We start from the raw sequence: 12,913 nt of genomic DNA on the forward strand, positions 1-12,913 counted from the left end.
GCTGATAGTATGTTGTCCAGAACCCTTTCTCAAATAGCATATTTGACCACCTAAGAAAAATATAAACAAAAACAAAACAAAGCAATGTACTCACATGCCACATCCTTAGTCATTACGTGCTGTGATGCATCACTGGGTTCTCCAAGGCCTGCTTTATTTTCTGCTGTCACTCTGAATTCATACTCCACTCCCTCAGAAAGGCCTGACACTTTGTAGCGAAGATCTGAGATGGTTTTCTTTGTTGCTCTAACCCATCTCAATCCTTTCCTTTCCTTTCTTTCAACATAATATCCTGTGATGTCACTTCCACCATCGTCAGCTGGTCTCTTCCAGGAAATGGTAACTGTATTCTTAGAAACGTTATCAATTTCTGGTTTCCCAGGAGGTCCTGGGGGTCCTGGTTTAAAAAAAAAAAAGAAATTGTATTTAGAGTTTATATATTAAAACCCAATCATCAAAAAAAAAATCTTTAAATATAAAATGCTATTCAACATACCAAATCTATCCACCATTTTAACTGCATCAGACTGCACTGCGTCACCAACACCATACTGGTTCACAGCCGAGACACGGAAGATGTATTCATTGCCCTGGATAAGCTTTCTAGCAACAAATCGACAATCCATGATGTTTTCAGCAAGCAGTGTCCAGAGAAGACGGCTAGTTTCCCTCTTTTCTAGAACATAGGACTTGATTGCAGATCCTCCATCTTCACGAGGTGGTGTCCATGTTAGAGTAACCTTTTCAGAAGAGACATTGCTAGCTTCAATGGGTCCAGGGGGCCCAGGAACATCTAAAACTTTCACTTTCACATGCTCGTCTTTTGTGCCAAATGGATTACTCGCACTGATGGTATATTCTCCAGAATCCTTTCTTGTAGCGTACTTGACAGACAAAGTTGATGAAGTTGGAGTTGTTTCAATTGCAACAATGTCAGAAGGCTTAAAGTCCTTTCCACCTTTAGACCAAACTGATGTTGGAGGAGGCTTTCCAAGGATGCTAGTAGCAGTTATAACAATTGTGTCTCCTGCTCTGACTGTGAGTCCTTCCTTTACGGTTGCATCAATAACAATAGTTGGTGCCTCTGAAAAGAAAAAAAGAGAAACATTTTTAACACAAATCCTTAACAAAATGCACTGAAAAATGAAAAATTATGACAGAAGTAAATCAAATGTAAAAACTCAAATACCGTATTCATCTTTGCATACGATTGTGTCTGTTTGCTCAGAAGGAGGACTTATGGCACCAGCTGCATTCTTAGCTCTGATTCTGAATTCATATTTGCAGCCCTCAGTCAAATCTGTAACAGTATATGCACATTCTTGTACATTAACGTGGTTAGCTTTCATCCAGGCTTTGGAAGGCAGATCCCGCTTCTCAATAATATAACCTGTCAGTTTGTGTCCGCCATCATATTTGGGTTCTGTCCATATAAGAGTTACAGTGCTTCTTGTAACACTGATCACATCAGGTTTACCAGGAGGATCTATAAAAAAAAGAATGTTTGATTAAATGGAGGATTTTTATTTAATATAAAATGTACAGACAACTTAGACTAGACATCAGGGAGGCATGAAGATATTATACTTACCGATTGGATCAAGGGCTATTACTGGCTGAGATGGTAAGCTTGGCTTGCCCACACCTGCCATATTAATGGCCATAACTCGGAATTCATACTCGAGACCTTCAGTTAAACCACACACTCTGTAGTCCTTCATCCTCAATGGTGTCTTGCTCGCTCGTTTCCACAAAAGACTATTTCTTTCTTTGTATTCAACATGATAGCCTGAGAATTAAACATAAACAAATAGTATTGCTTTGTCCAGTCTAAATTAAAATAAAATAATAATAATAATTCAGAGTAACTCAGTTACCTGTTATTGGGGAGCCTCCCGTTTTTCTTGGGTCTGACCAAGCCAAAGATGCAGATTCATGTCTTACAGCAACAATTTCTGGGGGAGGTGGGGCATCAGGAACATCTAAGGGGGGGAATTCCAAATAAGATATATTTTAGAAAAAGCTCTAGCACAAAATAATATACATTATTTGGCATATAAAAAACACACACTTACTAAATGGATGCTGGGCCACAATAGTATCAGATTTGAGGCCTTCACTAACTCCATATTTGTTTTCCGCACTGACTCTGAAGAGATATTCATTTCCTTCATGGAGTCTTGTAACTCTGTAGGTAGTTTTCTGTACAGCAGATGCACATGTGACCCACTTGTTGGTTGTTGAATCCCTCTTCTCAAGGATATAATTGGAAATTTCTGAACCACCATCATCCTTTGGAGGGCCCCATTTTAAGGTCATTGCATCAGCTGTGACTTCATCAAACTTGATAGGGCCTGTTGGTATTCCGGGTTTCCCAACAACCTTCATAAAGATAGTAGATTCCTTTGTGCCTGCAGTGTTCTTCAAGGTAATTGTGTATTTTGCTGCATCATTTTTTTGACAGTCACGGACCAGAAGGGTGGTATTAACGGCAGAATATTCCACAGAGACTCGGCCAGTGTCAGTCAACACCAGATCTTCACCTTTCTTCCATGTAACAGATGGGACAGGCTTGCCACTGATCGGGATCTTAAGACGGAAGCTGCTTCCTTCTTTTGCAATGTAGCACAAATCTGGGAGGTCTCGTAAGTCAGCACTTGGAGGAACTGCAAAGACAGTAATGCAATTAATTTAAATGTATGATATTACAATTATCCGATTAAATTATCCAACCATTTTACTTTATATGAATGCAACAATAAAAAAAGTGTTAATCCAGTTGATTCTTACTAATATGATCTTTGGCGACAACATTAAGCTCTTGTGGTGAGCTGTATCCAGCATCATTCAGAGCTCTCACTCTGAATGAGTATTCATTTCCTTCTTCCAAATCTTTCAAGTTGTGCTGCATATTCTTGGACTTCATAATCTCTTTCCACTTGTCATCACCAATTGAAACTTCTAGAACATATGCAATAATGCGGCTTCCACCATCACTCATAGGTTTCTTCCAGGCCAATGTGCATGAATTCTTGGTAACAAGTAAAGTTTTGAAGTCTATTACTGGTCCAGGTTGTTCTGAAAAAAATTATATATATATATAACCAATCATAACTAACACATACACATATTTTGTAATAGGGTATATACTTTTATTCTCAGTCTGCCCAGTAACAGAAAGATGTGCTGTTTTAACCTACCTGAAGCTTTGACAGCATCATGGGTTTCACATGGCTCGCCAATGCCGTATTCATTTTCAGCCAAGACTCTGAAGAAATAGTATTTACTTTCTTCCAAGTTGTTGATTCTGAAGGATGTTTTTGGACAGTCTGTTGAAACTGTGGACCATGCCTTTCTCTCAGCATCACGCTTTTCTACAATATAGCTCTTTACTGGGCTGCCACCATCAATAAGAGGAGGATCCCAAGAGATAGCTGCATAGTCTTTTGATGTTTCTTTGACAATAATGTTAAGTGGAGGTCCAGGTGTATCTAAATAAAGTTAAATAGTAAAAACAAAAGAAAAAAATACACAATGGTAAAATCTAAATACACAAAATGTATGTTTTACAACTTGTAGAGAAGATACTTACCAAGAACTTTCACAACAACTGTGTATGTCTTCATGCCGCTACTATTCTCCAGTGTCAATATGTATTTGCCAGCATCATATCTGTTTACATTTTCACAGTACACTAAGGTGTCATATTCAGTTGTCTTGATTTCTAGTCCTTGTCTGTCTCTTATGTTCATGTTCATCTTAGCCCAAGTAACCTTTGGAGCAGGTCGACCCCTTACTGGCACATATAACCTCATTGTTACTCCAGCACGCAACACAAGGACTTTCCTAAGATCAGCATCCAGATCAGCTTCAGGAGCAACTGAAAAAAAAAGTTAATTAAAACTGTGTACTTTACAACATCAACAAAACACTTCTGACAAAATAGAATTTTACATAGTGCTTTTAAGAATACATACTTAGGATGTCCTTTGCGAAATGCTTATCAGGAACTTCACTTGGCTCACTGTAACCAATCTTGTTTACTGCAGTCACACGGAACTGGTATTCTGTATTGTCAGCAAGTCCAGTAACAGTGTAACGTGTTTCGTGAAGGTTCTTTGGTACATTGCAGCGTATCCAGTCTTGAGAATCTGCTCTTTTAATCTCAACCAGGTAGCCTAAAATAGGGCTGCCGCCATCGTATGCTGGTTTACTCCATGTAAGGCTAACTGTGCTGTTAGTTGTATCAAGCACCTTTGGGAAAGCTGGTGGGCCTGGAGGATCTACATGACAAAGATACAAAATGTATTAAAAAAAAAAAAAGACAAATGTACTGCTTTTGGAAAGATTAACTTTAATGTTGTTCCAGTTCAAAATGTGTTAAACTTTTTCTAAATGGAATTAAAATACATGAATACTTCAATACTATAGTTCAGAGTTGTTTCTTACTGGTTTGATAAGTGTTTTATTCTATTGGAGAACAAAACAAATAAAACTGTAGAGCAAACTTTAACTAGAGCAAAACCTTAGTAAAATAACCGTTGTGTTAAGTTAGCAAACCTATAGACCAGTATACTTACATTGAGGATCAAAAGCAGTGGCTCCCCTAGATACATCACTAGGTTTCCCTAGTCCAGCCTTGTTCATTGCAATGACTCTGTACTCATATTCGGCACCTTCCTGAAGTCCTGTTGCTTTGACTGTTCTTTCAATCACTGGCTTTCTGTTAACTTTACCCCAGTTAACAGCCTTTGTTTCACGCTTCTCCAGAATATATCCAAGGATAGTTGATCCACCATCATTTGCAGGTGTTTTCCAGCTGACAGTCATATGATCTTTTGTGATATTAGTAATAACTGGAGGCTCACAAGGGCCAGGAACATCTGAGAGAAAACAAATTAGACATATTTTAATATTCTAATAGTTAAATGTATAAAATTATTTTTAATGTAAAATAAAATTAAAGCAATGCTATCTTACCATATGGGTTCTTAGCAAACACAGCATTGGTCAAGATTGGGTCACCAACACCATACTTGTTTTCAGCACTGATACGGAACTGGTATTCATGTCCCTCAATAAGTTTCTCAACAGAACTGCTCGTAATCTGAACATTGGCTGTGACTTGAGCCCAGTTAGGTCTACTTGTCTCACGTTTATCAACAATGTAGTTAGTAATTTCAGAGCCGCCATCCGCAAGTGGTGGTTCCCAAGAAAGGTTGACACGATCTGAGTAGACATTGCTTATTCTGACAGAAGCTGGAGGACCAGGTTTGTCTAAAAGAAGAATATATACACAATTAATTTTCCTTTTAACATTTTTTTTTACTGTATAGATAAAACTAAAGTTATGGGTATTGTTTCACTATTCACTTACCAAGTACTTTCAGTTTCATGTTGGCTGATTTAGAACCACTTGCATTTTCAGCCAAAATGGTATATTCTCCAGACTCTTTCCTCAGTACGCTAAACAGTTCCAAGTGGCAAAGGTTTCTATTTGTGGTGATTTTAATGCCTTCAGCAGCTGTCACAACTTCCCCATCCTTTTTCCAAGTGATCTTTGGCATGGGCTTTCCGAAGACATTAGCCTCAAGGCAAACATTGGTTCCAGCCTTTACAGTAATCATAGTCTTCATAGAAACACCCAATTCAACCCTTGGTGGAACTGAAAATGGAGGGAAGAAAATACATAAACAATCATGATTTTTACAACTACATGCAGGAGTTTATTGTTTTAAAAAACAGAGGTACACTTACCATTTTCTGCCTGGATAGTAATTGGGTCAGACAGTTCGGATGGTCGGCTGATATTTATAGTGGTCTTGGCTATAATTCTGAACTGATATTGAGCTCCTTCTTCCAGTCCAGAAGCAGTATATTCTTCACGAGGTACATTTTGACTGCTTGTATTGCAACGTATCCATTTATCACCAGGGAGTTTGCATGCTTCAACATAATATCCAATGATTCTACTACCACCATCATGCTTTGGTCGGGTCCAGACAAGGGCTACTGTACTCTTAGTTACATCAAGGATTTCAGGTTTGCCTGGTGGATCTGCAACAAAACAATGAAGACATGTTTGGTTTTATTTCGATTTAACACCATATCTAACATGTATCAAGTGGAATATACAAAAGTAGTACAAACAAGCACATACCAACTGGTGTTCTTGCAGTGACAAACTCGGTTGGTTTGCTTGGTTTACTGGAACCAGCTCGGTTAAGGGCAGATATTCTGAAGGTATACTCAAGGCCTTCAATAAGACCAGCACATGGATATTCAACATTACGAACAACTGTGTCATTGGCCTTAACCCAGAGAAGGCTGTTTCTTTCTTTACGCTCAATGTAGTAACCAGTAATTGGGCTGCCACCATCACTTTCTGGTCTGTCCCAGGCCACGAAGATGCAGTCTTTATTGACCTTGTTGATGCGGGCATTTTTTGGTTCACTGGGTACCTCTGTAAGGAATACAAAAATCAATTAGTGTAAGGATGGGCCTTTATTTTTTTTCAAAGAGAACCAAGAATAAATATGTATTAAGAACTTACCAAATGGGAATTTTGCGATCATTCTATCAGATTGAATGGGATCTGAAATGCCAAATCGGTTTTCAGAACGAACACGGAAGATGTACTCCTTATTAGGGGTGAGTTTTCCAATTCTGCAGCTTGTCTTTGTAACAGATGAAACTACAGTGACCCAGTCACCTCTGCTTACATCACACTTCTCAATCACATAGTTAGTAATGTTGCTTCCACCATTTTCACGTGGTATGTGCCAAGACAGAGAGCATGCATCGGCATCAATGTCACTGATTGTAAATGGTGGCTCTGGAGGGCCAGGGATATCTGTAATGCAAAGCAATTATAGCACATTATTATTATGGTTATTGTTACAATTATCATTATTTATTTTTTTTATTACAAAAACAAAAAACATACCCATAATCACTACTCTGAGGATTTGAGAAACAGTGCCAGAGCTGTTTTCGGCTGAAAGACTGTAGTAACCGCTATCCTGCCTTGTGACATCCTTGATAATGAGTACGCAAGTATTCTGAGCCTTATGCACTGCCAGACGACTAGATGGGACCACATCATCATCTCCCTTCTTCCACTTGCAGAGTGGGGCAGGCTTTCCAGCTACATGAGCTTCAACTCTGAGTTTCTGTCCAGCTTTGGTGGAAACATGCTCAGGCATAATAATCTTAGGTGCCACTGAAAAAAGAACATATAAATATAAGTAAAGCAGAAAAAGAGTGAGAGAGGAATGGACATGGACAGAGAAAGAGAGAGAGAGACTTACTGAGTTGTTCCTTGATTTCAAACATTCCTTCTACTTCTCGTGGCAGACTGCTACCAACAGGGTTTCTTGCTGCCACTCTGAATTTATATTTTTTGCCTTCTTTCAGTCCAACAACAACAATGCTCAGATCTTTCACAACAGAGTATGGTGTCCAGCGTTCATCTGGTTGACCATCTTCTATGTAGTCAATTATATACCCGTCAATTTTAGCACCTCCATCCCGCAGTGGGCGCTCCCAGGCCACAGTTGCACTGTTCTTTGTAATATCCATGACATCAACTTTCTTTGGTGGGTCAGGTTCACCTTTAGTAGTAAACAAGTATATATTAGGAAATTGCAAATATTCTGTAATGGATATAATAATATTTTTAATTTTAGATTTAAGGCAAATAAAATAAACTTACTGATAGGATTTGTTGCAAGGATAGCACTTCCTGTGTCTTTAGGAACACCTGAGCCATACTCATTGACAGCTGTGACTCTGAAATAGTATTCATTGCCTGGCACTAGATTTGCCACACTAAAGCTGGTCTTCTTCAGGTCGGCAATAACAGTGGCCCAAGTCTTCCTGTCAGCCTCACGCTTTTCAAGGATATAGTGTGTCACTGAACTTCCACCATCGTTTTCAGGAGGTGACCAAGACAGTTTGCAAGACATCTTTGTAATATCAGCAACACCCAAATCTGCTACAGGTCCAGGAGTGTCTGTTGAATAAGCAATACACTCAGTTAAGTATAGAAGATTTTAGGACACTGTAGACATAAAATAATAAACCAAAAGTATAGGGCTGTCAATTAATCACACTCCTCTGTCTTGTCCCTTATAGCATACTGTAATTAATTTCCTGCAGCACCATTTTAATACACTCAGGTGCATGCCAGGATTGAATCAGTGTAGTCATCGTTTGAATATAAAATTAGTTACGGAACTGCATTATGTAGCAAAGCAATCAAACTGAAGGACTTGTGAATGGGAAGTGTATTTTTAAAAATCTTTGACAGTTCATTGGCTAGAAAGAGGGTTACTTGTATCTACTGTCAAAGTGAGTTCCAGCATCACAGAAGTGCATCTAGTCTGCTGTACCATCTGTGTGCTAAACATGCTTTCACTTCTCAAAATACACTTTCTAGTAGTTCTTCTGCAACAACAAAGGAAACCCATGAATCAAGCTAAGTACGATACTATACAAGTGCTTTTGCAAAGTCGATATAGCTACCGACTGCAGACCCGTTAACATTGTAGCTTTGTTTTATTTAAAAAAACATATTTATTTTAACCAATATTATTTACAATTATGGAGGATACAACCGTCACTCAGTGGATGTTTTGTTTGACTTAGGCAATTTCACGTTATTAATAAAAGAGAATTTTTAATTATTATTTATTTGAACGGCGATGAAAAACATCAGTTTATGAGTAAAGGAAATTGATAATTTTAAATGCAGTAAGGTGAGTAATAAACTGATTCCTTTGTGATTTAGCAGTTGGTTCAAACTATTTAACAACAAATGCTGGATTGTAAATACATATAAAACCATAAAGAGGGACCAACAAATAGGATCCAGAATCCAGAAATAGGAAAACAGGGTTAGGCTGGGTTGATTTGTGGATAATAATAATAATAATAATAATAATAATAATAATAATAATAATAATAATAATAATAATAATATAAACTTAAATGAGATAGATGCAGTAATTGTATCAATTAAATATGCGATTAAAACCAAGATTAATATAGATATTTTTTTTAAATCTCAAGATTAATCGTGATTAAATTTTTTAATCGCTTGACAGCCCTAATATATATATATATATATAAAAATAAATAAATCATACATACCAAGAACTTTAACATTAACAAAGACCGCTTTCTCTCCAGCTGGGCTAGTCAGCGTCAGGGAATATTTTCCTGAATCCTCACGTGTACTTTCAGGGATAACGAGGAAAGTCATTGTGTCAATCAGATCCACGTGACCCTTTCTGACAACATTGTCAATACCCATCCTCCTCCAGGACACTTTTGGTGCAGGCCTTCCTCTAATTGTGGCAAACAGTCTGATAGGACATCCAGCTCTAACAGTAAGAACCTTTCTGAGACTTGCATCCAAGTCAATTTCAGGTGCCTCTGTAAAATATAAATATATGTTTTAATGTTACAGGAAATTAATTTTAAACAGTTGAAAACTGTAGCAATTGAAAGGAAAACTTAATTTACCAAGTATCTCTCTTGGTGACACTGCTTCTTTCAAGTCTGCAGGACGGCCTAAGCCAACCTGATTCATTGCAGAAACTCGGAATTCATACTCCTGTTTCTCATCAAGGCTGGTGACAGTAAATTCAGTCAGGACAAGTTGTGCAGCTACGTTGCACCTCTTCCAACCCTCATCTGGTTTATCACTTGGTCCCTTCGGTCTCATTTCAACCACATATCCAATAATAGGAGCACCACCATCATATATTGGTTTAACCCATCCAAGTGTGACGGAAGTCTTTGTGCTGTCAACCACCTTCAACCCAGTGGGAGGACCAGGAGGTTCTGAAAAGAAAAGAAACAAATTAGCAAATACCTTTTAGGAAACATTATCTGTTTAGTTTTGAAATGTATCAAAATAGATACGTACCTATTGGGTCTTTTGCAGCCACAGATCTTGAAGGTATGCTTGGTTCTCCTAAGCCAACTTCATTTTCAGCTTTCACACGGAACTGATATTCATGACCTGGGATCAAATTAGTAACTTTCATACGTCTCTCTGGAATTGGACTTTTGGTAACTGGCACCCATCTAATTGCTCGTTTCTCCTTTCTTTCTAGAATGTATCCTGTAATGGATTTGCCACCATCATTTTCAGGTGGAGTCCATATGACTGTCATTTCGTCCTTGCTAATCTTTGTGACCTCTGGAGGATCTGGCTGGCCAGGCTTATTAAATTGTGTCTTGGCAACAATTGGCTTGCTCTCCATTGGTGGACCAGTGCCCATTTTGTTTTCAGCCCGCACCCTGAAGATATATTCATTACCTTCCACAAGATGAGTGACATGAGCGTAGTTTGTCATAACAGAAGCTGAATAAGTAGACCATACCATTCTCTTGCTCTCACATTTTTCCAAAATGTAGTTCTGAATTTCACAGCCACCATCATCCTCAGGAGGATCCCACATAACATTACATCTGTCACTTGAAATTCCAGTGATCTTCAAATCTCTGATGGGTCCTGGTTTATCAAGGACATTTACAGTGGCATAAGCTGTGAAGCTGCCAGCAGGGTTCGTTGCAGTTATTACATATTTCCCACTGTCACTTCGTCTGGATTTGGTCATAAGAAATTTAGAATATTCAGAAGCAGTTTCAATTTGAAGTCTAGGATTTTTGCTTATGTCAGCAACATCCTTGTCCTTTACCCATGTGACTTCAGGTTGAGGTTTTCCTCTGAGAGCAGCTTCAATTCGTATGGAATCACCTGCCTTCACAACCAATAGACCAGTCAGCTTCAGGTCTAGAACCGGTTTCTGTAACTCTTGTTTAACTACGATTTCACCTGTCCTAACCCAGTTGCTTTCTCCTCCCTCATTCTTTGTCTGCACTCTAAACTGGTAAGTTTGATTTTCAATACATCTATCAACCATGAAATGTGTCTCCTTGATGCTTCCTTTGTGAACTCTTTCCCATTCTTCAGCATCTTTGGGCTTCCTTTCTACATGGTAGGACAGGTTGGGACTACCACCATCATAATCAGGTTTTCTCCATTTAAGAAGAACAAATGTTTTTCCAGTATCAGCAATATGTAGATTTTCTGGTTCACCTGGTTTCTCAACAGGATCAATAGCCAGAATCGGTGTCTTGGTCTCAGTGGTTGGGCCAGTACCAACCTTGTTTTCAGCGCACACCCGGAAGAAATATTGATGGTGTTCCAAAAGTGGGGCTTTGATCAGGCGTCTGGTAACATCTGAAGAGATCATTGACCATCCTCTTTGGCTAGGTTCACGGCATTCCACAATATAGTTTGTAATCTCTGTGCCTCCATGATCTTCTGGATTTTCCCATGACACTACACAAGACTCTCTGGTTACATACGATGTCTTCAAATTCTGACATGGTCCAGGCCTGTCAAGAACATTTACTACAACAGCTGCTTGGGCCTGACCACTGCTGTTTTTAGCGACAATTGAATATTTACCATGGTCTGCTCTGGTAGCTTCCTTTAATATTAACTCAACCAAAGGATATTCATTATTCATTTCAGTGCGCTTGTCACTTGTCAAAACTTTGGCATCCTTAGACCAAGTAATATCTGGATCTGGTCTGCCCTTTACACGAGCTGTAACTGCAATCGTCTGTCCCACCCTGAAAGTCATTGAGTCACGGCAAGTGACATCAAGGTTGATCTCTGGAGGTTGGAGGATGTCCTTTGCAATAACAGATTCTGGAAGTTCTCTTGGTTCTCCTTCTCCATAAACATTAGCAGCTCTAACACGGAATCTATATTCTGTGCCTTCAATGAGTCCTGGTACCCTAAATGCACACTGCTTTATCAGGTCATCTTTGTTAATTCTATCCCACTGAACACTGGTTGATTTCTGGCACTCAATAATATATCCCAAGACAGGACTTCCTCCATCTCTATTAGGCTTTGTCCAAACCAAATCTGCTGATTGTTTGCTCCAGTCTTTAAGTTTAGGATTGATTGGAGGCCCAGGTGGTGTAATAGGACGAGATGCTCTAACTGGGTCAGAGACTGGAGAAGGTCTACCAATACCAGCCATGTTTTCAGCAAAGATTCTAAATTCATATGTATTGCCCTCAAAAAGTCCCTGAGCTCTGTATCTGAGATCCAGAACTGGTGTCTTGTTTACACGTATCCATTTTCCAGATATTTCTCTGCGTTCCACAATATAGCCACTGATTGGGCTACCGCCATCTGATTTTGGCATGGTCCAACTTACTGTTACAGCATTTTCTGTAATGTCAGAAGCCACTGGCTTACCAGGCGGTGCTGGAGGATCAAACATATGTTTGGCAACAGTTGGTTGAGACTCAAGTGGTTCACCAATACCAATCTTGTTCTCAGCACGGACACGCATAATATATTCACAGCCCTTCTGAAGACGCGGGATCTTAACTTTTGTACTTGTACTTCCAGAACTCACTACTCCCCATGTTTCCTTCTTGGATTCTCTCTTTTCAACAATGTAATTCATTACTGGACTTCCACCATCATCCTTTGGGGGGCGCCAGTTTATAACCATGTGCTCAGGTGTTATCTCAAGGATGTTAATGGGGCCAACTGGAGGACTGGGAACATCAAGGACAGTTAGATGCAAGGCAACTGTCTTACTGCCAGCAGGGTTAGCCACTGTGAGCAAATATTCACCAGTGTCTTTTCTTGTGCAATCTTTAATGTTAAGAACTGTTGAAAAGTTATCAGTATCAATTGAGTAATTGCCTTCAGTTTTGATTTCACTGCCATCCACAACCCACTTAGCAGTAGGAACAGGGATGCCTCTTATTATTGCAGGAAGTTTGATTTTGCTTCCAGCCTTTACAATAAGCCCTTCAATGAGTTTCACATCAACTTCAATAGTTGGAGGCACTGCAAATAAAA

The 12,913-nt window shown here is 39.0% G+C and overlaps 1 protein-coding gene across 1 annotated transcript in view; it reads right to left on the bottom strand.

The window, feature by feature from the left end:
- The window catches only part of LOC117406791 (titin-like), a 165,645-nt gene that overhangs the window by 44,547 nt on the left and 108,185 nt on the right, over positions 1 to 12,913 (bottom strand). Inside the window, exons 189-210 of the mRNA XM_059033620.1 lie at positions 9,935 to 12,901; positions 9,529 to 9,849; positions 9,154 to 9,438; positions 7,715 to 8,014; positions 7,311 to 7,613; positions 6,947 to 7,222; positions 6,554 to 6,853; positions 6,161 to 6,463; positions 5,758 to 6,057; positions 5,378 to 5,665; positions 4,981 to 5,277; positions 4,581 to 4,883; positions 3,978 to 4,283; positions 3,593 to 3,880; positions 3,201 to 3,491; positions 2,791 to 3,078; positions 2,076 to 2,666; positions 1,878 to 1,982; positions 1,592 to 1,789; positions 1,190 to 1,486; positions 497 to 1,084; positions 95 to 397 (exon numbers count right to left, since the gene is read on the bottom strand). Coding sequence (XP_058889603.1) covers positions 95 to 397; positions 497 to 1,084; positions 1,190 to 1,486; positions 1,592 to 1,789; positions 1,878 to 1,982; positions 2,076 to 2,666; positions 2,791 to 3,078; positions 3,201 to 3,491; positions 3,593 to 3,880; positions 3,978 to 4,283; positions 4,581 to 4,883; positions 4,981 to 5,277; positions 5,378 to 5,665; positions 5,758 to 6,057; positions 6,161 to 6,463; positions 6,554 to 6,853; positions 6,947 to 7,222; positions 7,311 to 7,613; positions 7,715 to 8,014; positions 9,154 to 9,438; positions 9,529 to 9,849; positions 9,935 to 12,901 — 9,498 coding nt within the window. The remainder of the gene's footprint in view (positions 1 to 94; positions 398 to 496; positions 1,085 to 1,189; positions 1,487 to 1,591; positions 1,790 to 1,877; positions 1,983 to 2,075; positions 2,667 to 2,790; positions 3,079 to 3,200; positions 3,492 to 3,592; positions 3,881 to 3,977; positions 4,284 to 4,580; positions 4,884 to 4,980; positions 5,278 to 5,377; positions 5,666 to 5,757; positions 6,058 to 6,160; positions 6,464 to 6,553; positions 6,854 to 6,946; positions 7,223 to 7,310; positions 7,614 to 7,714; positions 8,015 to 9,153; positions 9,439 to 9,528; positions 9,850 to 9,934; positions 12,902 to 12,913) is intronic.

Source organism: Acipenser ruthenus, chromosome 11, assembly GCF_902713425.1.
Source record: "Acipenser ruthenus chromosome 11, fAciRut3.2 maternal haplotype, whole genome shotgun sequence".
NCBI lineage: Eukaryota > Metazoa > Chordata > Actinopteri > Acipenseriformes > Acipenseridae > Acipenser > Acipenser ruthenus.